The sequence below is a fragment of the Hylobates moloch genome, unplaced genomic scaffold (assembly GCF_009828535.3).
Source record: "Hylobates moloch isolate HMO894 unplaced genomic scaffold, HMol_V3 SCAFFOLD_16, whole genome shotgun sequence".
In the NCBI taxonomy this organism is placed as follows: Eukaryota; Metazoa; Chordata; class Mammalia; order Primates; family Hylobatidae; genus Hylobates; species Hylobates moloch.
Window position 1 is genome coordinate 35,021,163 of NW_026652291.1, and position 27,407 is coordinate 35,048,569.

At 38.3% G+C, this 27,407-nt stretch overlaps 1 protein-coding gene and 1 long non-coding RNA gene across 3 annotated transcripts in view; one reads left to right on the top strand and one right to left on the bottom strand.

The window, feature by feature from the left end:
• The window catches only part of LOC116456346 (cytochrome c oxidase assembly protein COX16 homolog, mitochondrial), a 35,292-nt gene extending 13,559 nt beyond the window's left edge, over window positions 1-21,733 (top strand). The window contains exons 2-4 of one of the 2 annotated variants that reach the window (XM_032135104.2): window positions 3,353-3,424; window positions 18,802-18,864; window positions 21,561-21,733. In XM_032135104.2, the coding sequence (XP_031990995.1) occupies window positions 3,353-3,424; window positions 18,802-18,864; window positions 21,561-21,677 (252 nt within the window). In that variant the 3' untranslated portion in view covers window positions 21,678-21,733. The remainder of the gene's footprint in view (window positions 1-3,352; window positions 3,425-18,801; window positions 18,865-21,560) is intronic. The other variant, XM_058429682.1, reaches the window with a different exon arrangement.
• The window catches only part of LOC131381520 (uncharacterized), a 54,967-nt gene continuing 30,814 nt past the window's right edge, over window positions 3,255-27,407 (bottom strand). Inside the window, exons 2-3 of the long non-coding RNA XR_009210326.1 lie at window positions 25,325-25,379; window positions 3,255-3,410 (exon numbers count right to left, since the gene is read on the bottom strand). This is a non-coding gene — a long non-coding RNA (uncharacterized LOC131381520). The remainder of the gene's footprint in view (window positions 3,411-25,324; window positions 25,380-27,407) is intronic.

Here is a 27,407-nt window from a genome sequence, read left to right on the forward strand (position 1 = left end):
TTGAGTTAACAAGCAGTGGAGTTTAGGTAGGGGCGTAAGGTGGCGGGATGAGTTTACAAGCCTTAGGGAGAGGGCACTGGGGGAGGAGAATGGGTACAGGCAATTCTAGAATTGTCTTGAGGAAGGGATGGTGTAGGGAAGGAAGTGGATACAGCTGACTGGGAAGATGGCCACTAAGATGAGGAGGCTTGGTGGGGGTTAAAGAAGATGGTTGAGAGGAAAAGGTAGGGGCTGGGAGGGGTGGACAGCGGTCAGCTGGATCAAACGAGGAAAAAGGTAGGGTTGGGAGGAGAAAGGTGATCAGGGTGGTGAGAATGGAGGGGAAGGATTTGAACAGGTAAGCAAGAATTGCAGAGGTCGGGTTGTGATCTGAGTGCAAAAAGGTCTGGACATAAGGAATTTCTCCCCATTTTTCCAGTCGTTGGCAATAATTGCTTAATTCAGTTAAAATTATAAAGTTGAATGTTCCATTTACGGGCCATTTGGACCCATTATTTAATTCGCATTGTGGCCAGGCTGTATTGTAAAAAAGACAAGGCGCTTAGGGCAAGTATCTTGCCTGAGGCCCAAGTTTGCAGGTTTTTTATGAAGCAGCCTAGAGGGCTGTTGTTTGGAATGCAGGACGGGGAGTTTCCCATAACAGAGTGTTGGCTCGGGAGAACAGGGGAAAAGGAGACCATCCTGGAGGGAGATGATAAAAGGAGCAATTGTCACCGCTGCCTTTTTCATTCCCGGAACATGATCAAATGGCTTAGAGGCATCCCCCTAAGACCAGATAGATGATTAGCAAGTGCCTGGCACATGCCTGAGCCTTCTTGGACCAATGTTGGATTTTCGGACCAGAGAAACTAAGAGAGGCCATGCGGATTTTCCCTGTTAACTGGGCTCCTGGGGAAACATACCAGTAGGCAAGATCAGTGACCAATGTGCATGCACAGAGACAACTGGAGACCAAGGAGCTTCCTTTGTCTGGCTGCTGTGGCCTGCTGGGGTGGAGGGGTAGGTCCATGGGGGACGTGGACCAGAACCCCTCCCGAGTTTGGGCACCAGATGTAAGGTTCTTGTATCAGTTCAAACCCCAAGAGCGCACCAACAGACAACACGAGGTGGTGTGGAGCAACGTGCTGTTTTAATGAGCGCCTGGGTGCAGGTTGGGCTGAGGCCTAAAATGGCATCAGCCCCAAGTGAGGACGGAACAAAGGTTTTATAGTCTCCTGTAAACAGGATGTGTCCTAGTCTGACGTAATTGCTATGTTGTACCTGGATGGCCTCTTTCTTAATCTTCAGGGGTACGCATCTTCCGGCTGGCTCTCTTCCTGCTTCTGCTATCTTGCTGGCGCACACTGCTGGCACAAGTAGCCTTGTGCCTTAGGACTGGGCCTGAGAAGGGAGGAGTTATTCATCTCCTTAAGCTTTCAGGTCCCAGGGAGAATCTTAACACTGTTCATCCCTGCTTTAGAGATGTCAGGGAAATCTGCAGGTGTCTTCTGAAATCCAAAGTCCGTTCTAAGCTTGTTTTATAAAAGCGACACACAATAAGTAATGATGAGTGAGTTTCTCCTTGTGGTCATGAACTTTTGTAGCAATACTGAAACCGCCTTTGCAAAATTATAACTGAGGAAATTATAACAGTGAAAGAAATCAGACCTAACTGACTCCATCTTGCTTCTAACCTGTAAGCTGCCCTTGTTCATTCCTGGGCATAGGCCAAACTAACTTTGGGAAGGAATTCAGTTCATGGTTTGACTCCGAAACAAAATTGATAATAGCCCTTTCCCAAAAAGACCCCCTTCTCGCCTGGGGACCAGTCTGCCTTTGCAGGACTAACAAATTAGCTACAAGATTAGAAATTATGGTTTAGGGGTCTTGCAGCATCTGGCTTCTAGAGTCTGAACCTCCCCAAATTGCTCCTGGGGATAACATCCCTATTGTAAAACCTAACATCAGTTCTTGAGATATTTTGCAGACCCTGCACTGGATGGATCAGCTGACATTACCCAGACGGGTAATTGGGCTCAACCAGTTCTGCCATCCCACCCAGTGACAGAAAACAGCAAGAAAAGCTCACTTTGCCCCCTGTGATTCTGTCTCCAAACTGACCAGTCAGCACTCCCCACTACCCAAGCCCCTACCCACCAAATTGTCTTTAAAAACTCTGATCCCTGAATGCTCAGGGAGACTAATTTGAGTAATAATAAAACTCCGGTCTCCGCATGGCTGGCTCTGCAATTCCCCATTGTAATTACCCTGTCTTGATAAATCGCCTCTGTCTAGGCAGCATGCACAGTGAACCCATTGGGTGGTTACAATTCTTTATTATGAAGTTTAAATCTTTTGAAAATATTGTGCCTCAAAGAGGCGCCAGAAAAAAAAAATGGAAGTGATTCTATATATCTTAAGATGATGTTTCAGAATTTCAGTATATAGTAAGAATTTGAAAACTTTCTTTACCTGTGATCTGTATAGCTATATTGTCCCTGGGAATACAATGTGATATAGAGAATATTCTGCAGTAATCTTTCATGAGATTTCTTTATCACTTGGTAAGGTATTGAGGACTCCAATTGGCTTATTTTGAAAAATCATAAAATCAAAAGAATTCTGGTCTTGAAGGAAAAAAAAGGTGAGTTTTACTGCTGGGTTTACCCCGTGTAAACGTGGTATTAAAAGAAAAAAAACCTTAAACAAAAAAACAGAATAATTTTATAGAGTTTATTTGACCAAAAAAAATTCATGAATCAGGCAGCACTCAGAACCAGAAGAAGTTGAGAGAGCTCCATTTTGCAATATGGGCAATGAGTATGGACAAAACAGGAAAGTGAAGTACAGAAATAGCTTGATTGGTTATAGCTAGGCATCTGCCTTATTTGGACATGGTCTGATTAGTTGATCAGGTTTCAGTTTCTTTACTTACTAAGGAAGATCGCACAGCAATGGAAGTACAGAGACAGCCTTGGGCAAAATTTAAGTTAACAATGGGCAAGTCATTTAGTTGGCTGTGCTTTTATTTCCTCATTTGTTGAATGGTTTTTTTTTCTTAGCAAAAAACAAAAATAGGTCTATTGTAAGAGTCAAATAATATAATGCTTGTTATGATGTCACTTAAATCATAAGGTCAAATACAGGTATAGGGTGACGATTTTGGTATTTGGTAATGATATGCTATAATGGTTCCTTAGCCAGTATATACTGCATTTACTCTAAAAGATGAATGGTGACTTACCAGGAAAAATAATCTATAGAATTTTTGTATAATGTGCCTCTATTGTTGTTTTGATAAGCAATCTATAGATAGGCTGAATTTGAATTGTGCTCTTCTGTTTTGCTTAAATGTTCCCTTTCTTTGTTTTAGTTGCTGATTGTTGGAGGTTCTTTTGGTCTTCGTGAGTTTTCTCAAATCCGATATGATGCTGTGAAGATTAAAGTAAGAAATATAATTAGAGTTTGACATGTGTCTGTCTATATGTTCTGGTTTAGGAGAATTGTGTACTCAGTATACTACGCAGTCTGAGTTTGTCTTGCTTTTCAACGCTAAGATGTGATCTTTGTTTTTTTCTTTAAAGTACCACTAGTGATCACATGGCAGTGAATCATGAAATGTAACTAATTTAGTAATCTTTTTTTTTTTTTTTTTTGCCATGGGGTCTTACTCTGTTGCTCAGACTGGAGTGCAGTGGCCTATCCTGGTTCACTGCAACCTCTGCCTCCCAGGCTCAAGTGATTCTCTTGTCTCAGCCTGCCGAGTAGCTGAGATTACAGGTGCGCGCCACTACCACCAGGCTAATTTTTGTATTTTTAGTAGAGACAGGGTTTCACTATGTTGGCCAGGCTGGTCTTGAACTCCTGACCTCAAATGATCCACCTGCCTTGGCCTTCCAAAGTGTTGGGATTACAAGTGTGAGCCACCACGCCCAGTCTGGTAATCTTTCTTATTTCATTAGAAAATTTGCAATATTGTTAGCATTCTCCCACAAAATATGATCTGGTGTAGCTGTTTTTAGGATTTAGAAAGGATTAAAAAACATAGGTCAATAATTTTGCTTTATTTTATTTCTCTAATTATATTTCATATTAATATCAGTAATGGTATAAAGTATATTGATATGTATCTTTAATAATTGTTACTAAAAGGAAAACTTTTTCAGTATAAAGATACTTACATTTATAGTGTCTCCTTTGTAGTAGGACTATAATAGTACACACACACACACACACACACACAGATGATCCTTGACTTATAATGGGGTTATGTCTTGCTAAACTCATTGTAAATTGAAAATACCGTAAGTAAAAAATGCATTTAATACCTGATTAAATGGATCGTAAAGTAAAAGAACCGTAGGTTCAAACATTGCAAGTTGGGGACTGTCTATGTATTATCGTCTTTATTTTACAGGTGAGGAAACTGAGTGGGTCTTTACATGAAAAAACTGAAGAAAAATAAAGCTTAACTAAGTTGGCTAAGGTCACATGGCTACTTAGGGGTAGAGCTAGGATTCTCACCCTCTGTAATCACACAATTGTGAAATTCAGGACAGGTGTTACATAAGAACTCTGTTTTTTTTTCATTCAGAAGTATATACCTTTTGTTTGTGGCACATATCTGATATTTGCAGTTTTTTTCCCCAAGTAATATATGTATTCTTTTAGCAGACCTCAGTAATATTGATAGAAAAGTAGAGTATAAAGTCCTATTTAGTTTCCTCAGTTAATTTTATGGTTTCAGAGAAACCAGCATCAGCTAGTTTTAAAGACAGTAGGTATTAGGGTAAATATTAAATTTTAAAAATGTGTACTTTCTATGAAGGAATAGAACAATTTTATTAATGAGCAATTTTACTTAATTTTCAGTTAACAACTTTCAATTTAACTGTGTTAAAAGATTTCAGTTAGCATCCCATTTACTTTATTAAGGAATTTTTTTCTTTTTCCCTTTAAGATGAAAATTATGGTAGTATATGACATTTGGAAGGGAGAAAATAAGTATATATTTGAAAAATAATTGGATAGTGGTCATGTGTTAATGTTTGTTAGATGCTGCAAGTAAAGTATTCAGAAACTAGTACTTATAAAGTTTATAATTGAGGCTGGAAGACAGCTAATAGAAAAAATGTACCCAGACATATAATATAGCAATGTCAGTAAAATGCCATTACTAGAAGTTCAAGGAGAGGTGTATAATTTTAACTTGGAAAAGGAGAATCAGAGAAGGTTTTCTAAAGGCATTAGCCTTTGAATTAGGCTTTAAGAATGAGTAGGAATTAGCTAAATGATAGAAATGACTTATATTCTATAAGGTAGAGGGAGTATTGGGCACATGGTCAGTGTTTCATTTTAGAAATAGCTCTCTGGCAGTGGAGTACAGGTGGAGGGGTATTGGGGGAGCAAGATAGAACAGAAAATATTGTTTAGGTTGGAAGTAAAGAGACCTGTTAGGATTCTGGGGCAGTAGCATAGATGAACAATAATGGAAACTGAAATAAAATATTTGCAATGATGATAAAGAGAAATTAATGAGTTCTAGCAATAATTTTAGCAGCAAATTGATAGTATTTGATGACTAATGTATGTAATATAAAAATATGAATAAATCTAGGATGACTCAAGGTTTTGGTTTTGAAGACTGGGTAAAATGGTGGTGCCAATAACCCAGTGTATTAGTCTGTTTTCACACTGCTAATAAGGACCTACTCAAGACTGGGTAATTTATACAGAAAAGAGGTTTAATTGACTTACAGTTTCACAAGGCTGGGGAGGCCTCAGGAAACTTACAGTCATGGCAGAAGGGGAAGCAAACATGACCTTCTTCACATGGCAGCAGGAGAGAGAAATGAGAGCCTAACAAAGGGGGAAATCCCTTATAGAACCATCAGATCTTGTGAGAACTTACTATCACGAGAGTAGCATGGGGGAAACCATCCCCATGATTCAGTTACTTCCCACTGGGTCCCTCCCATGACACATGGGAGCTACAATTCAAGATGAGATTTGGGTGGGGACACAGCCAAACCATATCACCCAGTTAAGGAGAACAGGGGAGGTTGGGCTACCAGGTGAGGTTTAGGAAATGGAGTCAAAACTAAATGGAACAAGGTTAGGTAAGGTTAAGAGAATGAGGTTGATTGAAGTTGAGTGAACAAGGTCAGTTGAAATCAAGGGAATGAGGTTAAAAGAATGAAGATGGTTAAGGTCTATAGGAGGAAGATGGGAGGACATGGTTGAGGTGAGAAGGATCAGAAGACAAGGCCTATGAGATTTAGAGGCGGAGGTTGGTTGATGTTGAAAAGTCAAACTCAGGTGTTCAAGAGTCAGTGTTTGGGTGAGGTTGAGTTCCAGTTAGGTAGAGAGGATGAGGTAATGTTGAGAGGAGTTAAGAGGTTGAGTTTTGTCCTTGAGGATTGAAAGGATAAGATTGGTTGAGGCTGATAGTGGTTGCGTGGGTTGAGAGATTGAGGTTAAGGTGGTCAAGAGGGTAAATTGCTGAGGTCAAGGGGGGTTGACACTGTGGTCTAAAGGAAAAACTTGGATCAAAAGAGGATGGGTTCAGCTGAGAAGTTTGGAAAAGGATGTGGAAAGGACAATATGGATTTGGGGTGACCAACCATCATTGTTTGCCTGAGACTGTCCTGATTTTTGTACTGAAAGTTTGGCATCCCAGGAAAGAAAACATCTTGCTTCTCAGTAAAGGATGTGCAATGTTCAGGGGAAAGTATAAGCCTAAAAATGTAAGAGCTGGAAGCAACAGCTTTCAAGTTTTAGAAAACAATTTGGAATAGTTTATCTGCTGTCCCTAGTGGCTGTTGCTGTTTTTTTCTTGTGAGTGCTGATACTAACAACCAAGGAGCCACAATAATGGATCATACATTATTGCATCAGACCAAGTGATGTGATTTAAGTGTGCAATATAAGTACATTGCAGTTGCGAGCAGTAAGTCTTCGACTTTGCCTGCCCATTGTGCTTTGTAACAGATGGTGTTAGTTTAATTTTTAACATTATAAATATTGTGACCATGTTTTCTAAGATTAGATAATGGAAATGAGAACAATTATAATACCAGTGCCAGTATGATTCAGACATCACTGAAAAAGAAAGCTAAATGACTCTGTTATTTTAATGACATATGGAAGGACACATATAACTGGATTAAGGAGTTAAATAACCAAAACAGAGCATACTGCACAATACGCAAACAAGAAATTGAGATTGGGCATGGTGGAGACGGGTGTGAAAACAGATATGAAGACTGAATCTCACAGATCCAAGATGAGGCATGCAAGTACTTATAAATCAATCATAAGTTTACTCATCTCCCCAAAATACAACAATACTATACCCAGTCTAAAACAGAGCTGCTGAGTTAGCTTGTGCATACCATACCAGTGAGAACATGCATTATCATTGTTCTCTTGATTGCTCTATGAAACTGACTAAAGTGACATTTTTCTGATTCAGAGGTTAGAACTACTAAAATATCCTATGGGTAAACAAAAGGGGGACTGGTACTAGGTCTGTTGACCTCCTATGTATACTGTTAAATTGTACCAAGGATTGTGCTATCTATATTATATCAATGCTAAACTGAAAAATGGCACCAAGAAATGTCCACCTTAGCTCTTAGGTACTTGATTTAGAAAAAATTGAGTTTCAAAGTATCTTCTGGGGCCAGTCATGGTGGTTCACATGTGTTAATCTCAGCACTTTGGGAGACTGAGGTGGGTGGATCACTTGAACCAGGAGTTCAGGACCAGCCTGGGCAATATGGTGAAACCTCATCTATACAAAAAATGCAAAAAATTAGCCAGGCGTGGTGGTGCGTGCTTGCAGTCCCAGCTACTTGGAGGCTGATCTGGGAGGATTGATTTAGCTCAGGAGTTTGAGACTGCAGTGAGCTGTGATCATACCATTGCACTCCAGCCTGGGTGACAGAGTGAGACCCTGTCTCAAAAAAAACAAAAGACCCAAAAAGCCAAATTATCTTCTGATTTCTTTGAAGATTTTAATGAAACCACAGAAAATGTAAAACCAAAAATTGTTCATATCTTGTCAGTTGTTGCTTTTGCCCAGTTTTCTTTATGGGATGCCAATCAGATGTATGTTATATTTTTTAACTATGCCCAACATTTCTATTATGATTTTTCAGTGTTTTGTTTTCCCTCCCATTCTTTTTTTTGTACTTTATTTTGTATATTTTCTATTGTTTTATCTTCTAGTCACAAAACCTCTCTTTTGCTATGTTCAATCTCCACATAAAGCCATCCCTTGATTTCGTGATATCAGTTACTATATTTTTTAGTTTTAAAATGCACATTTAATTCTTTATTTAATTGAAGGCTAATTATTTATTTAATTGTGGGCTGATCCGTCTTAATATCATCCAGGAGGGAGCCAGGTCATGTCTTGATTTCAGTTAATTAAGACTTAGGCTATCCTCTCTGTTTCTTCCTTATTCCTAGCCCCCAATCTGTTTGTATTGCAGAAAAAAAGGATAAACCCTTCCTGGAGGAAAACAATATCATCTGGAACCTCTATAGTTGTTTATAAATAACGTCCATGGACCTACATGGCTTTAAATTGATACTCCAGGAAATTCTGCTCTACTTTTCAGAGAATTTTCAACCTAGTGGTATACTCCTATCTTACGCAGTTCCAGAATTTCAAAACCGTCTGTTGTGTGTGTTTTGATCTCTATTTTTTGTCATTATAGCCCTGTGTGGTGGTTTCCGTAACCCCCAGTAGCAGCCATCTACCTGGTTTCAAACCTTGGTTCTTATCCTATGGGTTTACCAGGTGTGTCAAGGGTTTCCAGGGGGAGAAATGGGCTTTCAACTCTAAGCTCTTTTGGAACCCTTCCTTTAGTGGGTCTTTATCTCTTAAACTCCAAGAGACTGCAGGTAATGGTGTTTTTTGGTTGATTATTTTGTTTTGCAAATTACTTTGACATTATTGGATAAATTTTAGATTATTGGATAAATTTTGTACAGAAAATACACAAGAAGAAAGTTTATCAAAGTATTATACAATAGAGTAGCATCTTACGTGGAGGTTTGATTTTAATGTATGCTGGTAAGGCAGAAATTTCACACAATCAAAATTAGCACTGAAAATTTCTTTTAAATCACACAAAATACAGATATATTTCTCAATAATACAATCAGTTCCTCGTGCCCACCAGCAGTAGGTCATTTGCTGTTTTCTCAGTTGAAAGCATATGAGGAAGTTAACTTGTATTGTAGGTTTGTGTTTTATCCCTTTTACATACATGCAATGATTAATATAATAATTCTTTTATTTTTAAGTTGTTTTCTTGTGAAACACAATAGAGAAACCAAGGAGTGTATTGAACATACATGTACAATTTAATAAATTATCATAAACTGAAATCCCAAGTAACCACCATCTGTGTCAAAAAGTAAAAATTGTTAGCACTCCAGACGCATTCTGTGTGCTGCTTCCTAATCTCTCCTGTTGCTGCTCCGTGCCTTCCTCTTGCCCCTAGGATAAACAGTACTGTGCTTTTTTCTGTTTTTGTTTTTTTTTGAGACGAAGTCTCACTCTGTTGCCCAGGCTGGAGTGCAGCGGTGCAATCTTAGCTCACTGCAACCTCTGCCTCCCAGATTCAAGTGATTCTCCTGCCTCAGCCTCCCGAGTAGCTGGGACTACAGGTGCATGCCACCGTGCCTGGCTAATTTTTTGTATTTTTAGTAGAGACAGGGTTTCACTGTGTTAGCCAAGATGGTCTTGATCTCCTGACCTCATGATCTGCCCGCCTCTACCTCCCAAAGTGCTGAGATTACAGGCATGAGCCACTGCGCCTGGCCCTACTGTGCTTTTTATAGTAATTACTTCCTTGGTTTTACCATCTTAGAATTCATCCCAAAACCTTTTGATTAATTTTCTTTGTTTTGAATTTTGTATCAGTGGAATTATATTTATTCTTTTGTGCTGACTTGTTTTATTCAATGTTATATATGTGAAATTCATCTGTGCTTCAAATCTAAGTCAGGGATCAGCAAGCTTTTCCTATAAAGAGCCAGATAGTAAATTTGAACTTTTGCATTTACTCAAGTTTGCTGTTGTAGTACAAAGGCAGTCATAGACAAAGGTAAACAAATGAACATAGCTATGTTCATATGTTTCCATTTTTGTTTCAATAAATTTTTAAAATTTGGTCCTTAATTTTTTTTTTTAACTCTTTGGTCGTTCAGGAGCATTGTGTATAATTTCCATGTATTTGTACAGCTTCCAAAGTTCGTCTTGTTATTGATTTCTATTTTTATTCTGTTTTGGTCAGAAGAGACACTTGATATGATTGATACTTTTTTGAATTTGTTGAGACTTGTTCTGTGGCCTAACATGGTGTGTCCTGGAGAACATTCCATGTGCTGATGAGAAAAATGTGTATTCTGCAGCAGTTAAATGACATATTCTGTAAATTTGTCTTAGGTCAATTTGGTCTAGGATATAGTTTTTTTTTGTTTGTTTTTTGTTTTTTGAGACGGAGTCTCACTCTGTCGCCCAGGCTGGAGTGCAGTGGCGCAATCTCGGCTCACTGCAAGCTCCGCCTCCTGGGTTCACGCCATTCTCCTGCCTCAGCCTATCCGAGTAGCTGGGACTATAGGCCCCCGCCACCACGCCCGGCTAATTTTTTTGTATTTTTAGTAGAGACGGGGTTTCACCATGGTCTCGATCTCCTGACCTCGTGATCCGCCCGCCTCGGCCTCCCAAAGTGCTGGGATTACAAGCGTGAGCCACCGTGCCCGGCTGGTCTAGGCTGTAGTTTTAACTTTAATGTGTCTTTGTTGATTTTGTACCTGGATGATCTGTCCATCGCCAAAAGTAGGGTGTTGGAATTCCCCAATATATGTATTGCAGTCTGTCTCCCTTTAGATGTTAATATTTGCTTTGTATATTTGGGTGCTCAGGTGTTGGGTGCATATATATTTACTATTGTTATATTCTCTTGCTGAATTGACTCCTTTATCATTATATAATTTCCTTCATTGTCTCTTTTTAGTTTTTGACTTAAAGTCTATTTAATCTGATATAAGTGTAGCTACTTCTGTTCTTTTTTTTGGTTTTCATTTCCATGGAATATCTTTTTCTATTCCTTCACTTCCAGTTTATGTGTATCTTTATAGACGAGGTGAGTTTCTTATAGGCAGCATATACTTAGGTGTTATATTTTAATTCAGTGAGCCGCTCTATGTTTTCTAACTGGAGAGTGTAGTCCATTTACATTCAGTGTTATTATTGATAGGTAAGGCCTTACTACTGCCATTTTGTTGCTTGTTTTCTTTTTTTTTTTTTTTTTGAGACAGAGTCTTGCTCTGTCACCCAGGCTGGAGTGCAGTGGCGTGATCTCGGCTCACCGCAAGCTCCGCCTCCTGGGTTCATGCCATTCTCCTGCCTCAGCCTCTCCAAGTAGCTGGGACTACAGGCGCCCGCCACCACGCCCGGCTAATTTTTTGTATTTTGAGTAGAGCTGGGGTTTCACCGTGGTCTCGATCTCCTGACCTTGTGATCCGCCTGCCTCGGCCTCCCAAAGTGCTGGGATTACAAGCTTGAGCCACCGCGCCCGGCCTTGTTGCTTGTTTTCTAGTTGTGTAACTCCTCACTTCCTTTTTTCATTTCTTACTTTTTATGTGATTAAGTGATTTTTATCTGGTAGCATATTTTAATTTGTTGCTTTTTATTTTTAGTGTATCTGTTATGGATTTTTGCTTTGCAGTTACCACAAGGCTTACAGAAAACATCCTATAGATATAATAACTTATTTCAAATGGATACCAACTTAACTTAGATTACAGAAAAAGGAAAAACCAAAATAAAAACCTATACACATTAACTCTCCCCCAACATTTTGAATTTTTGATGTTACAATTTATTTATTTATTTTTGAGATGGAGTCTTGGTTTGTTGCCTAGGCTGGAGTGCAGTGGTGCAATCTCAGCTTGCTGCAACCTCCGCCTTCGAAGCGATTCTTCTGCCTCAGACTCCCAAGTAGCTGGGACTACAGGCATGCACCACCACACCTGGCTAATTTTTGCAACTTTAGTAGAGACGGGGTTTTGCCATGTTGACCAGGCTGGTCTTGAACTCCTGACCTTAAGTGATCCACCCACCTCAGCCTCCCAGGATGCTGGGATTATAGATGTGAGCCACCTCATCTGGCCACAATTTACATTTTTGTATTGCCAATCTCTTAGCAAATTGCTGCAGTTATTATTTTTAATAGTTTTATCTTCTTACTAAAGATAAAAGTGGTTTAAACATCACGATTGCAGTATTAGTATATCATGCAGTGTTCTTATCTTTTAGTTTGAAGAACTCTCTTTAGCATTTCTTTTGGGACAGGTCTAGTAGCAATGAATTCCCTCTGCTTTTGTTTGGCAGTCTTTCATCTCTCCATTTCTGAAGGATAACTTTGCTGGATACAGTATTTTTGGTTGTTACAGTATTTTAGTTTATTTTCCTCAGCACTCTAAATATATTGCCCCATTCTCTTCTGGCCTATAAAGTTTCTGCTAAGAAGTCTGCTGCCAGGCATATGGATGTCCCTTATATCATTTGCTTCACTTCTCTTGTTGCTTTTAGCATCTTACGACTTTGGTGTTTGAGAGTTTGATTATAATATGTCTTGGGGTATTATTTGGGTTGAATCTAACTGGTGACATTTTACCTTGCTTTACCCAGATATTTATATATTTCTCCAGGTTTAGAAAGTTTTCTGTTATTATTTCTTTGAATAAGCTTTCTGCTCTTTTGTCTTTCTTAGTTCCCACTTTAATATTTAACTCCAATAACCTGAATATTTGCTGTTTTTATGTTGTTCCATAGATCCTGTAAGCTGTTTATTACTTTCATTCTTTTTCCTTTTTTCTCTTCTTACTGTGTATCTGTGTATTTTCAAATAGTTTCTCTTTGAGCTCATTGATCTTTCATCTGTTTGCTGAATTCTTCTGTTGATGCTTTGTAGTGCATTTTTTTTGTTTCATTCATTGTATTTTTTAGTGCCAGGATTTCTGTTTGATTTTTTAAAAAGTATTTCAATCTCTCTGTTCAATTTCTCTGATAAATTTCTAAATGGTTCTCTGTCTTTTCTTGAAGTTTATTTAACTTCCTTGAAACAGCTATTTTCAGTTCTTTGTCTGAAAGATTACACATCTCCATCATTTTAGGGTTGGCCTCCAGTGCATTTTTTTTTTTTTTTTTTTTTTTGAGACGGAGGCTTTCTCTGTCCCCCAGGCTGGAGTGCAGTGGCATGATCTCGGCTCACTGCAAGCTCCGCCTCCCGGGTTCACGCCATTCTCCTGCCTCAGCCTCCCGAGTAGCTGGGACTACAGGCGCCCGCCAACATGCCCGGCTAATTTTTTGTATTTTTAGTAGAGACGGGGTTTCACCGTGTTAGCCAGGATGGTCTCAATCTCCTGACCTCGTGATCCGCCCGCCTCAGCCTCCCAAAGTGCTGGGATTACAGGCTTGAGCCACTGTTCCCGGCCAGGTTCCAGTGCATTATTTTATCCATTTGATGAGGTCATATTTTCCTAAATGTTTCTGATACTCGAGGAAATGTGACAATTTTTGTGCATTGAGAGCCTGTGTATTTATCTTAGTCTGTACAATCTGGTTTTGTTTGTGCCTGTCCTTCTTCAGAGGGTGTTACAGGGATTCTAAGCACACTGACTGTTGTCTTCCCTAAGACTGTGACCACTTGAGCTGCCTCAGCACTAGAGAGTGCTCAAAGCCCAGGCTTGCCATGAGTCTCATGAGGGCTCCAAGGTTGGCATGGCTTTTTGGCCCAGATGGATCTGTGGAAGATCCAAGGTAGGTACTCGGGCTGTGTGGGAATGCTGACCAGGTACTTGAGTCCAGAAGACTGTCTCAGTGCCCCCAGACAAGCATGCCTCCCAACAGTTCTCTGCATTGGCAGGATGGGTTCTTGACTGTAGCAGAAGGGACTGGAGTTGAGACTGGACCCCTTTTGGATCTGCTGTGGGGAGGCTGATGACCCCCTCTCATTGCCACGGATGAGCATGTGTCACTTGGCAGGTCACTGCATCAGTGGGGTAGTTCCTCAACTTCCACAGGAGGGGCTGAAGCTGAGACTGAGCTACCTTGGGATCTACTGTAGAAGAGAGGATGGCATGCCTGTCACATTGGTTCAGGTGGGTGTGCATTTCCCAGCAGGTCCCTAGACAGACAGGATAGTTCCCCAACTGTGGCAAGAGAGGCTGGAGCTGAGACTGGGCCCCCCTGGGATCTGCTGTGGCCTGGAGGCTAGAGAGCTGGATCTTGTTGGCTCAAGTGGGGCACTTGTCTTCCTGGAGGATCCTGCACAGACAGGATCGTTTCTCAACTACAGCAAGAGCGGCTGCAGCTGAGGCTGGGCCCCCTCAGGATCTGCTGTGACAGAAGGCTGGCAAGCCCACTGGGGAGGCCTGTACTCCTGGGCTGCCAGATATGGTTGAGTCTCCCTTTGGGTCCTTGTGTAAACAGTTCTGAGCTGGGACCTCCAGCTGAAGGCTGGAGCAGAGCCACAGGGCCACTTCCAGGCTCATTGTCAAGACCAATATCAGCAGGCAGACAAGCCTTTCTGCTAAGTCATTAGCATGTGTGATTCCTTCTGGACCTCTTGGCAGCTGGTTTTGGTTGTAGACTGATGCCCAAAGGGGGCTGTAGCTAAGCCCCTTGAAGGACCGCTGTTTCCAGGCTTGAACTTAGAAGCAAGCTCAGTGGATCATCCACCTAGGTGTGAATGCATTCAAAACGACCTTCCTAGGTCTTTGGCTCCATCAGGGTTTGGTAACCTCCTACATGAATTCTGAGGCTCCTGCTGAGAGACTTTTTACCGTGGATAGGTGCAGGATTCTTGTTGCTATGGGGGGATATGAACAGGTTTACCTTCTATTCTGCCATCTTCGTGACATCCTGAACATTCCAGTCTTGTATGCTTTTCTCCTATACATGTACAAAAAGGAATTGCTAGATTATAGGGTGTTGTATCATACTTCAATTTTATTTGATAATTCTGAACTTTTTCAGAAAGACCATCTATACTGTAACCAGCAATTTATTGTTAAGGCTCCAAATACTTTGTATTGTCAGTTTCATTTTGTTTTTTAAAATCATTCTGGTTGGGTGTGTTATGAATTGCTATTATGAGATGAATTTAAATTTTCCATGGTGACTGATGAAGTTAATCACTTTTTATATGTCTCTTGGCCATTTTTATATTCTATTTTGTATATTCATTTTTGGGATGTGTCTATTGAGGCCTCTTGCTCATTTTTCTACTGGATTATTGGTTTTTTTCCTGCTATTAATATACTTTAAGTTCTAGGGTACATGTGCACAATGTGCAGGTTTGTTACATATGTATACATGTGCCATGTTGGTGTGCTGCACCCATTAACTCATCATTTACATTAGGTATATCTCCTAATGCTATCCCTTCCACCTCCCCTGACCCCACGACAGGCCCTGGTGTGTGATGTTCCCCACCCTGTTGTCCAAGTGTTCTCCTTCAATTCCCACCTCTGAGTGAGAACATGCAGTGTTTGGTTTTCTGTCCTTGAGATAGTTTGCTGACAGTGGTTTCCAGCTTCATCCATGTCCCTACAAAGGACATGAACTCATCCTTTTTTATGGCTGCATAGTATTTCATGGTGTATATGTGCCACATTTTCTTAATCCAGTCTATCATTCATGGGCATTTGGGTTGGTTCCAAGTCTTTGCTATTGTGAATAGTGCTGCAATAAACATACGTGTGCCATGTGTCTTTATAGCAGCATGATTTATAATCCTTTGGGTATATACCCAGTAATGGGATGGCTGGGTCAAATGGTATTTCTCGTTCTAGATCCTTGAGGAATTGCCACACTGTTTTCCACAATGGTTGCCACACTGTCTTCCACAATGGTTGAACTAGTTTACAGTCCCACCAACAGTGTAAAAGTGTTCCTATTTCTCCACATTCTCTCCAGCACCTGTTGTTCCCTGACTTTTTAATGATGGCCATTCTAACTGGTGTGAGATGGTATCTCATTGTGGTTTTGATTTGCATTTCTCTGATGGCCAGTGATGATGAGCATTTTTTCATGTGTCTGTTGGCTACATAAATGTCTTCTTTTGAGAAGTGTCTGTTCATGTACTTTGCCCACTTTTTGATAGGGTTGTTTGATTTTTTCTTGTGAATTTGTTTAAGTTCTTTGTAGATTCTGGATATTAGCCCTTTGTCAGATGGGTAGATTGCAAACATTTTCTCCCATTCTGTAGGTTGCCTGTTCACTCTGATGGTAGTTTCTTTTGCTGTGCAGAAGCTCTTTAGTTTAATTAGATCCCATTTGTCAATTTTGGCTTTTGTTGCCATTGCTTTTGGTGTTTTAGACATGAAGTCCTTGCACATGCCTATGTCCTGAATGGTATTGCCTAGGTTTTCTTCTAGGGTTTTTATGGTTTTAGGTCTAACATTTAAGTATACAATCCATCTTGAATTAATTTTTGTATAAGGTGTAAGGAAGGCATCCAGTTTCAGCTTTCTACATCCATGGCTAGCCAGTTTTCCCAGCACCATTTATTAAATAGGGAATCCTTTCCCCATTTACCTACAATTTTTTAGGAGTTTTTTTATGCATGCCAGATTATAAACCTTTTAGTGTTCACTTTCTTAATGGTATCTTTTGATGAACAAATTTTCTTAAGTTTAATACAGTTGGCTGAGTGTGGTGGTTCACACCTGTAATCCCAGCACTTTGGGAGGCCAAGGCGGGTAGATCATGAGGTCAAGAGATCAAGACCATCCTAGCCAACATGGTGAACCATCTCTACTAAAATACAAAAAATTAGCTGGGCATAGTGGTACGTGCCTGTGGTCCCAGCTACTCGGGAGACTGAGGCAGAGGTTGCAGTGAGCCAAGATCATGCCACTGCACTCTTCCATCTCAAAAAAAAAAAAAAAAAAGTCTAATACAATATATGATTTTTTTTTTTCTTTTAAGAAACATTTTCCCTTCTCCAAAGTATAAATATTTTTCTATGTGAATTAGTAAAAGTTTTGATTTTTGTTGGGTCTACATTCTATCTGGAATTGATTTCTTTTTTTGTATGTGATGTGAGGAATATATTCTCTAATATATTAATAGATAAGAAATTGTGCAATCATCATATACTGACAATAGCATTATTTCCTGACTGCTGTTCTGTGCCTAATTTGTCATAAATCAACTGTTCATATAAGTTTTTAAGTCTGCTCCAGGATTCTCTGTTCTGTCGCATTAGTTTGTTTTGCAAATTACATTGTGATTTCCAAATTAACTTTGCCTTTCTGGAATAAATTCAACTTGATTTCCAAATTAACTTTGCCTTTCTGGAATAAATTCAACTTGATCATGGTATGCTATTTTTTTGGTATGTTGCTGAATTCTTTTTACACTATTTTATTTAAGAATTCTGCATTTGTGTTCATATATGAAACTGGCCTGTTATTTTTACTTTTTTGTGAAATTTGATATCAGGGTTATGCTTACCACATAACTCATACAGAGTATTTGTTACACCGGCATTATTTCTTGGGAGAATTTACTGGCAAAGCCATCTGACCCTGGAGTTTTCTTTGTGTGAGGTTATTAATTATAGATTTAATTATTTATAGATTGTAAAACTATTCAAGTTGTCTATTCTTCCTTTGTCAGTTTTGGAAAGTTGTATTTTTCTATTAATCTGTCCATTTTATCTAAGTTTTCAAATTAATGGCATAAAATTATTCATATTAATATGCTCTTTATTGCCTATAGAATTTGTGCCGTTGACCTTTTCATCTGAATACTCTTTGTGACTTCTCTTTTTTCTCTTAATCAATTTCACTTTGATTAAAAATGTTTTTGTTTTGTTGTGCTTATTTCTTATTGTGTTCTTTCAGTCTGAGGACTCATTGCTATGTAGTGGGGAATTCTTTGCTATTTTTATGTCATTATTGCTCTCCCTCCCCTTTCTTTATTTTCTAATTCTGGAACTCCTACTAGCTATGTGTTAGAACTTTTAGGTCTAGCTTTTGTAAAATACTTTTTTTCATTCATCTCATCTTTATCTCTTCATACATTATTCCAGTGAAATCCTCTGGTTATGCTTCTATTTTACTTATTTGGTCTTTGCTTTTTTGTAGTTGTTGTTTATTAATTTCAGCCATCATACTTTTTTTCCTGAAGGCTTTGCCACATACAGAAAGACTTTTTATACAGGTAATATAGCATTAGCTCCTTTTTACCTCTATGGACTTTTTTTTTTTTTTTTTTTTTTTTGTAGATATCTACTTCTGGCCCATGGAAGGTATTCCTTTTTGTTTTCAAGTGCAGCATTATATTAGTATTTTTATGTTATTTCTCCATAATATAATTTAGGTTGGTGGTTAATAGTGTGAACTCAGGAGAGGCAGAGAACCAATACTCAAAGCCAAGCTCTGCCTCTTTGACATGTTATTCAAACCCCCTGTGTCCCATATTCCTTACATATGATAATAGAAAGATAATATATATCTCATGGATTTTGTGAGGATGAAACAAGATAATATATGATGTCAAAATGTCTGTCACATAACAAGTAATCAGTAGATATTAACTCTTGTTAGTTGAATAATGGTGGCAGTAGTACATTAGTTATCATTATGTGATCAGAGTAGATGGTGGAGATTTTGCCATGTGTTTGTATTTGGCCATAGTATTTCAGCCATCTCCTCTATAACTTAAAATTGAAAATTGAGTCTAACAGACTTAGATAACTTATTACTTTTTTTCCTCTTCTACAGATGGATCCTGAGCTTGAAAAAAAACTGAAAGAGAATAAAATATCTTTAGAGTCGGAATATGAGGTACAGTATGTTAATATAGTCTCTGTCTTATAACAGTCAGTTACTGGTTTTATCTGCCTTAAAATAAAAGAGTAGTACAGAAAAAAAATTATCTTGAATATATGGTATTTGATAAACTGTATAGTCATTTGAAAAGAAAATAAAGATGGATCCATACTTAATATACTACAAAAATTCCAGATGGGTCAAGAATTTAAAAGTAAGAAACAAAATGCTAAAAGTACTAGGAGAATAAAAATGGAGAATTTTGTTTGTTGTTTTGAGTCAAAAAAGCCTATTTAATTGTAATATGAAACCCAGAAGCTCTAAAAGTAAAGATTAATGGGTTCATACATACAAATTCAAACATTCAGAATAAAAAAATGTATATAAAGTCACAAGTTACTTGAGAAATCCTACAAATATAGTTTAATCTTATGGCACATTAATTTACTTAAATATGAAGACCATCTCCAAATCAATGTGAAAAAGTTCAACAATTCATTTGTTCAGTAAGAACATGGGAAAGCATAGCATGTAAAACTTTTGGACAAAAGGAAATAAGTATCATTCTTAAACATATGAAGAGATGCTCAATTTATCATAATAGGAATGTCAAAGTGTAATGAGGTATCATTTTTCACCCATCTAATTAGCAAAAATCAAGGAGTTTAATAGCATGCTATATTATGGGATGTGGTGAGGGAGGATGTTCTTTACATCTTAGAGTTTGTAATTTTTTTGACTGGATTATATTTTCCTGTTTCTTTGTATGTCTGGTCATTTTGTATCAAAAGGTAGTCATTGTGAATAATACACTGAAGAAAATTCTGAAGAGTGTTGATTTTTATTTTAGCAGACAATTTAATTGTTGGCTAATAACCTTGAACTTCATTTTGTGCTTTGTAGGGAAGTATCTATTGAAGGGCTGCTATCTTTCCTTGGCCCTTCTCCCTTATTGGGACTCAATCTCCAAACCATCTCCCCAGAGAATCTTGTCAAGGCTTGGCTTTAAGCTTTGTTGGGGTGAGTCTAAAGAAAATCTTATTCTCAGGCATAATTTTTACTCCTGAAGAACAGCCCTTTTGGTGTGTTAGGTGGATGTCAGGGTAGCAACAAAATGTTAAAAGAAAGGTCTCCACTCTGGCAGGCCTGAAAACTCCATATTCTTGACACTGTTTTTTCTCAGCATTTCTTGACACTGTTCCACACTCAGGCCTATACCAGTTGGCTGTGAAGTGTTATGTCTTGGGTGGTTTTTCTCAGCACATTTACACAGCCCATTCTTCAGCCACTGTGCACGTTTTGTAGAATTCTACAGGGAATCTCCTTCACCAAAGATCTGTAAAGACTAGACCACTTTTACATGAACTTGTTATTTAAGAATTTTCTTCAATTCTGTTAAGCATATATATCTTATGTTACCTGGATAGTGGCCGTTATTCTTTATTAAAATCTTTTAATAACTTTAGATCATTTCATAACTATACTTGAAAATACTTTAAATTCTTCTTGTATGCTAAATTAGTTGAATTTTGTTCCTTCATGTATATATGTTATACAGACTACTGGTAAAACCATCAGTGAACAGTATTTTCATTTACTACTTTCCCATTGATTAAAGAAAAAAAAAATCCTATAACTTGCTAACTTGTAGTTCTATACTGGTAGTGATGCTATGGAGAGTTTGGGAGTAGATTTTCCTTTCCTTTCCTTCTAGTTCTTCTAGGACCTGTAGAATTTGAGAGCTGAAGAAACCATTTAGACTATTTGGTGCAGCCTTTTCATTGTTAATGCCCAGGTGGCTTAAATCACTTTCCAAAGGTTATATAGCTAGTTAGTAAGAGAGTAATGCTTAGTATCCAAGTGTCAAGGTAAATTTACACCATTTTCCCTGTCTCTGGATATAAGCTATCCTGTGTTTTCTCAGCCTTTTTTTTTCTATCTTACTCAATTATTCCAGAACAGCCAAAACAGCAGATATGTAAAAGTTAATGTCAGAGTGGTGGTCAGTAGGAGAAAGGTGAAGAAACGTTTATTTCTCCCCTTTTATTCCACCTTTATTTTTGTGCTTGAGAGGTACTTCAGACTAAATGAAGGTAGGATGATCCATAATGTAGTTGCAACTAGTTTCAGTTGCCCAAAAGTGTTTTGCTTATGGTAGCTGTAGGAAAAGTCTTTTCATTCGCAACTAGTTTCAGTTGCCCAAAAGTGTTTTGCTTACGGTAGCTGTAGGAAAAGTCTTTTCATTCCTAAGTCCAGGCATAAGACAAATTATCTTGGTCTCTTTTCTTTTTTGTAGAAGACTTCAGGGTCTCCATCTTTGTTCTTTTCTTCTTATTTTCTACCATCATCCCGAAACCCTTTCAGTCATTATTGTGCTGGATCAGCCTTCAGATTTGTACTTTTGTTTTGCCAGCTTCGGCCTTTTCCTTGTCCTCTCAAAAATAAGGCATGTAGACTCTTACTCTATTTTAATAGTTTTATGGTTAAGGTGGGGTAAGATAGGCATTAACATCAATAACAAGAAAAGTTGTAGATCTTAAGATGACATTTCATCAATGATTATGATTGTAGTTGATTTATTTGCTACAATTGTAATTGAGGACCTATCAGATACTTTCTACTCATTTATTCATTGAATTAGTTGTGTCCTAATCAAAGCCACAGGGCTCTTATACTAATATTTATACTTTAATTTTTTTGCGGTTCTATAGAAAATAAAAGACTCCAAGTTTGATGACTGGAAGAATATTCGAGGACCCAGGCCTTGGGAAGATCCTGACCTCCTCCAAGGACGAAATCCAGAAAGCCTTAAGACTAAGACATCTTGACTCTGCTGATTCTTTTTTCCTTTTTTAAAAAAAAAATAAAAATATTATCAACTGTACGTCCTAATATATACCCCTATCAAGTAGAAAGGAAATTCCAGGCCCATGGAAACTTGGATATGGGTAATTTGATGACATATAATCTTGATAAAAGGTCATGTACAGGTTTTTATACTTCCCAGCTCTTCCATCTGCAGATGAAACTAACAATGTTGGCCATGTGTATTTTACACCTTGAAATAAAAAAGGTGAATACTTCTCCAACTACCCACATATTCCTTCTGCAATAGCCACTAGGGCATCATTTTGATATTTCATTCTGATTTCTGATTCCTAATGAGGACAGTAGGTCTGGATCCAAATTCTCACAGTAAAATCAAGCAGTAATTTTCTGTCAAATCTATTAGGGAAAGAAAAATGATCACAATCTGCTAAGAGTCTTGATTTTCTTTGTAATACCTCACATAGTATAGTATGATAATCAGTCTCCAAAGCATCACCTGATAATTACAATGATACCATTAAAACATGTCAAGGAAATTAATTATTTATGGTTGTCAAAAATTATGAAGTAGTGTATGATTATAAGCAGATATGGCAAATTGTTCAGTAAATCCACAGATGACTACATTTTGAGAAATACTAAGATATTCTTTATGCCTTAGCATAATTTGCATGCAAAATTGCCCTCTAGTGTTGTTTTGTGTTTTAATTTGGGGTTTGCAATGATCTGATCCCTAGGCAAAAGGATAGAATGAATTGAGAAAAGTTAGTTGTTTTTTGTTTTGTTTTGAGACAGAGTCTCGCTCTGTTCGCCTAGGCTGGAGTGCAGTGGCGCGATCTCAGCTCAATGCAAGCTCCGCCTCCTGGGTTCACTCCATTCTCCTGCCTCAGCCTCCCGAGTAGCTGGGACTACAGGCACATACCACCACACCCAGCTAATTTTTTGTATTTTTAGTAGAGATGGGGTTTCACTATGTTAGCCAGGATGGTCTCGATCTCCTGATCTTGTGATCCGCCCGCCTCGGCCTTCCAAAGTGCTGGGATTACAGGCGTGAGCTACCGCGCCCAGCCGAAAGTTAGTTGTTTTGAACTCGTTTTCTCCTTTTTACCCCTGTCTTTATCAGCTTCTACCTTCTGGTTTCACGATGAGTTCTAGTTGCCTAAAGTCTCCATTGAAATACTCCCGTTATAATTCCCATAAAATCATAAATCCATTCCACTTTTCTCCTCCTAGTCAAAATTTATATTCTTTTCAGCAGGTTGGTTTTAACAAAAAGTAAATTAAGTTGATTGATTATCTAGTGATAATAATTTGTGATAGACATGATTCATAAGATAATTATCTGGGGGAGCAACTGGATTTCATAGAAAAAGAGTCTCTACTTATTCACTCATTAAACAAGTAACTCAAAAAAGGATCATTGATTTAAATGTAAAACATAAAGGTATAAAACTTTAGGAAAAACCATAGGAGAAAGGCTCCAACTTACTGAATAGCTCTTACCAAAGAATATTCATAAAAGAAAAACTTGACAAATTGACGCATCAATATTACAAACTTTTGTTTGCCAAAGGCCCTGTTAAAAGGATGAAAAATGTAGAGACAGAGAAAATACATGTAAACCACATATCTGGCAAAAGACTCTTATCTAGAATAAAGAACTGTAAACTCAGTTAAAAAAATCCAATTAGAAAATGGGCAAAAAACAGACATTTCACTGTGGAGGATATACTGATGGCAAATTAGCTCTGAAAAGAATGTTTGACATCACTAGCTATGAAGGAAATGCAATTTTAGACTACACTGAGATCACTATACATCTATTAGAATACCTAAAAAAAAAATTAGTGACAGTATGAAATGCTGGCAAGGATGTGGAGAAATGAAATCTCTCACACATTGGTGGTATCATGTAAAATGGTACAACTCATCTAGAAAATTGGCAGTTTCTTTATAAGGGACTTCTGGTTTCCAGTTTGACATGTAAAAAGTTTGAAAAATTTAATTCCCATCATAACAAAGAAAAAAGCTGAACAACTAAACTCTTACTTTGAGTTGAAGTCACAGGACAAACCACCACCCTGAAAACTGGAGACATAGGCAGGTGCAGAAAATCATAGTTTACCTGGAGGAGCACCTGCCTAGAAACTGCCACTGGAGCCAGCATTGGGTAGGACTATCTAAAGGTAATTGAATACTTCCCGGAGGCTGATCATGGGCTAATTGAGAGAAAATCTCTTAAGAGGAGGCCAAGCCTTGTGTGGATTGGAGAAGGCACACTTGTGAGTTTTACTTCTAAGAGTCCTACTTGGTTTTCATAATGAGTATAAGAGAAAAATCCCCTTGTGCTTCTAGCAGGTGTAGGTGAAAGTAACTATTCTGAAATATGCCCAGAGAATTCTGTTTTCTTTAATGTAAGCCTGGCCCCAAAGCAAACTCTTTTGCTAGAACCTAATCGCACTGGGTTTTACCAGTGCCTAGCCAACTGGAGGAAGGGGAATCACCAACTACAGCCTCCTCCAACCTTCCTGTTTTACCTAAATGGGGGTGAAGAGAGGTGGAGGAAGACTGAAAAACACTTGTGAATGTCCATTCCGGGGACCTAGGCTTACTAAGAAGCCTAATCATAGGACTTACAGAATGCTCCCCACTGCATATATTACCACCACACTTAAGGCCTATTCACTCGAGTTCGTTTTACCCAGTACCTCATGTCCAATATTCAACAAAAATGAAAGACAAAAAGCATAGTTTGAAGAGACAAAACAAGCATCAGAATCAGATTCAGACATGGCAGGGATGTTGCAATGATCACACTGGGAATTTAAAATATGATTAATATGCTAAGAGCTCTGATGGAAAAAGTATACAATGTGCAAGAAAAATGGGCAATAAAAGCAAAGAAGTGGAAGAATTAAAAGGAAATTCTAGCATTAAAAAACTAACAAGCGAACAATGCCTTTGATGAGGTCATCAACAGTGGACAGAACTGTAGAAAGAGGGAGACAAGTACATATAGTATGTTAACACTAATCAAAAGAAAGTTTGGGTAGTTATATTAATCTCAGGCAAATCAGACTTCAGAACACTGAAAATCATGGAAGAAGAGGGGCATTACATAATGATAAAGGGGGCCCATCCTCTCCAGGAAGACATAAAATTCTTAACGTATATACACTAAACAAAGCAGCAAAATACATGAGCAAAAACTGGTAGAGCTGCAAATATATGAGAAATATATGAATAGACTTACAGAGACTTACACAATCCTCTTATCAGCAATTGACAAATCAAGTAGGCAGAAAATCATTGAGGACATAGTTGAAGAGCACCATCAATCAGCTGTATCTAACTGACATCTATAGCATACTCCACAACAGAATAGGCATTCTCCTCAAGTCCAAACAACATTCATCAAGACCGACAACCATATAAGACACCTCAACAAATTTGAAAGGATAAAAATCATACAAAGTATGCCCTCAGACTATTACAGAGTTAAACCAGAAATCAGTGACAGAAAGATAGCTAGAAAATCCCAAAGTACTCATGGATTAAACAACACTCTTCTAAATAACATATGCATAACGAAATTTAAAGAAATTAAAGATATTTTGCACTAAATGAAATAGAAAATAAAACTTACCAAATTTGTTGGATGCAGCAAAAGAGGTGCTTTGACGAAGTTTATAGAATTGAATCTGTTTAACAGAAAAAAGAATATATACATTAGAGATAGGGTCTTGCTCTGTTACCTAGGCTGGAGTACAATGCCACAGTCATAGCTCACTGTAGTCTCAAACTCCTTGGCTCAAGCAATCCTCCTGCTCATCCTCACTGGTCATTAAAGAAATGCAAATCAAAACCATAATGAGATACCATCTCACGCCAATTACAATGGCGATCATCAAAAAGTCAGGAAACTACAGATGCCAGGAACATCACACACCAGGGCCTGTCGGGGTGGGGGGCTAGGGGAAGGATAGCATTAGGAGAAATACCTAAAGTAGATGATGGGTTGACAGGTGCAGCAAACCACCATGACATGTGTATACCTATGTAACAAACCTGACAAAAGCAATGTGGAAAGGATTCCCTGTTTAATAAATGGTGTTGGGAAAACTGGCTAGCCATATGCAGAAAACAAACTGGACCCCTTTCTTACACCTTATACAAAAATTAACTCAGGATGGATTAAAGACTTAAACATAAGATCTAAAACCATAAAAACCCTAGAAGAAAACCTAGGCAATACCATTCAGGTATAGGCATGGGCAAAGGCTTCATGACTAAAATACCAAAAACAATGGCAACAAAAGCCAAAATTGACAAATGAGATCTAATCAAAATAAAGAGCTTCTGCACAGCAAAAGAAACTATCATCAGAGTGAACAGGCAACCTACAGAATGGGAGAATATTTTTGCAATCTAGCCACTGAAAAAGAGCTATATCCAGAATCTACAAAGAAATTTACAAGAAAAAAACAACCCCATCAAAAAGTGGGCAAAGGATATGAACAGACACTTCTCAAAAGAAGACATTTATCCAGCCAACAAACATGAAAAAAAGCTCATCATCACTGGTCATTAGAGAAATGCAAATCAAAACCACAATGAGACACCACCTCACGCCAGTTAGAATGGCAATCATTAAAGTCAGGAAACTACAGATGGTGGAGAGGATGTGGAGAAATGGGAACACTTTTACACCTTTGGTGGGAGTATAAATTAGTTCAACCATTGTGGAAGACAGTGTGGTGATTCCTCAAGGATCTAGAACCAGAAATACCATTTGACCCAGTAATCCCATTATTGGGTATATATCCAAAGGATTAGAAATCATTCTACTATAAAGACACATGCACACATATGTTTATTGTGGCACTGTTAACACTAGCAATAGACTTAGAACCAACCCAAATGCCCCTCAATGATAGACTGGATAAAGAAAATGTGGCACATATACACCATGGAATACTATGCAGCCATAAAAAAGGATGAGTTCATGTCTTTGCAGGGACGTGGATGAAGCTGGAAACCATCATTCTCAGCAAACGAACACAAGAACAGAAAAACACCACATGTTCTCACTCATAAGTGGGAGTTGAACAATGAGAACACATGGACACAGGGAGAGGAACATCACACACTGGGGCCTGTTGGTGGGTGGAGGGGTAGGGAAGGGATAGCACTAGGAGAAATACCTAATGTAGACGACGGGTTGATGGGTGCAGCAAACCACCATGGCACATGTATACCTATGTAACAAACCTGTACGTTCTGCAGAACTTAAAGTATGTATTTAAAAAAACATACTCTTAAAACTGTATCAAATAAGAAAGACAAAATTACAACAAATATTGAAGAGTCTTTAGGATATGTTGCAAATATGAATACATATGCCACTAATCATCTCCACCTAAGCAGTTCCTCTCCAGTAAATTTACATTGCAGTAAAAAGTGATGTCTCACAGTTCTCACATATTTTTTCATCATGTTTACTGCAATACCATAAACTTTGAATAACACCATGGGACCCACACGGAGTGCCACTAATGATGCTCAAAGTGCTCCAAGAAGTAGATAAAAGTCATGACATTGTAATAAAATGTTGAAATGCTTGATATGTACCATAGATTGAGGTCTGCAGCTGCAGTTGCCCACAATTTCAAGATACATGACTCTAGCATAAGGGCCTTTGTAAAAAAAAAAAAAAAAAAAAAAAAAAA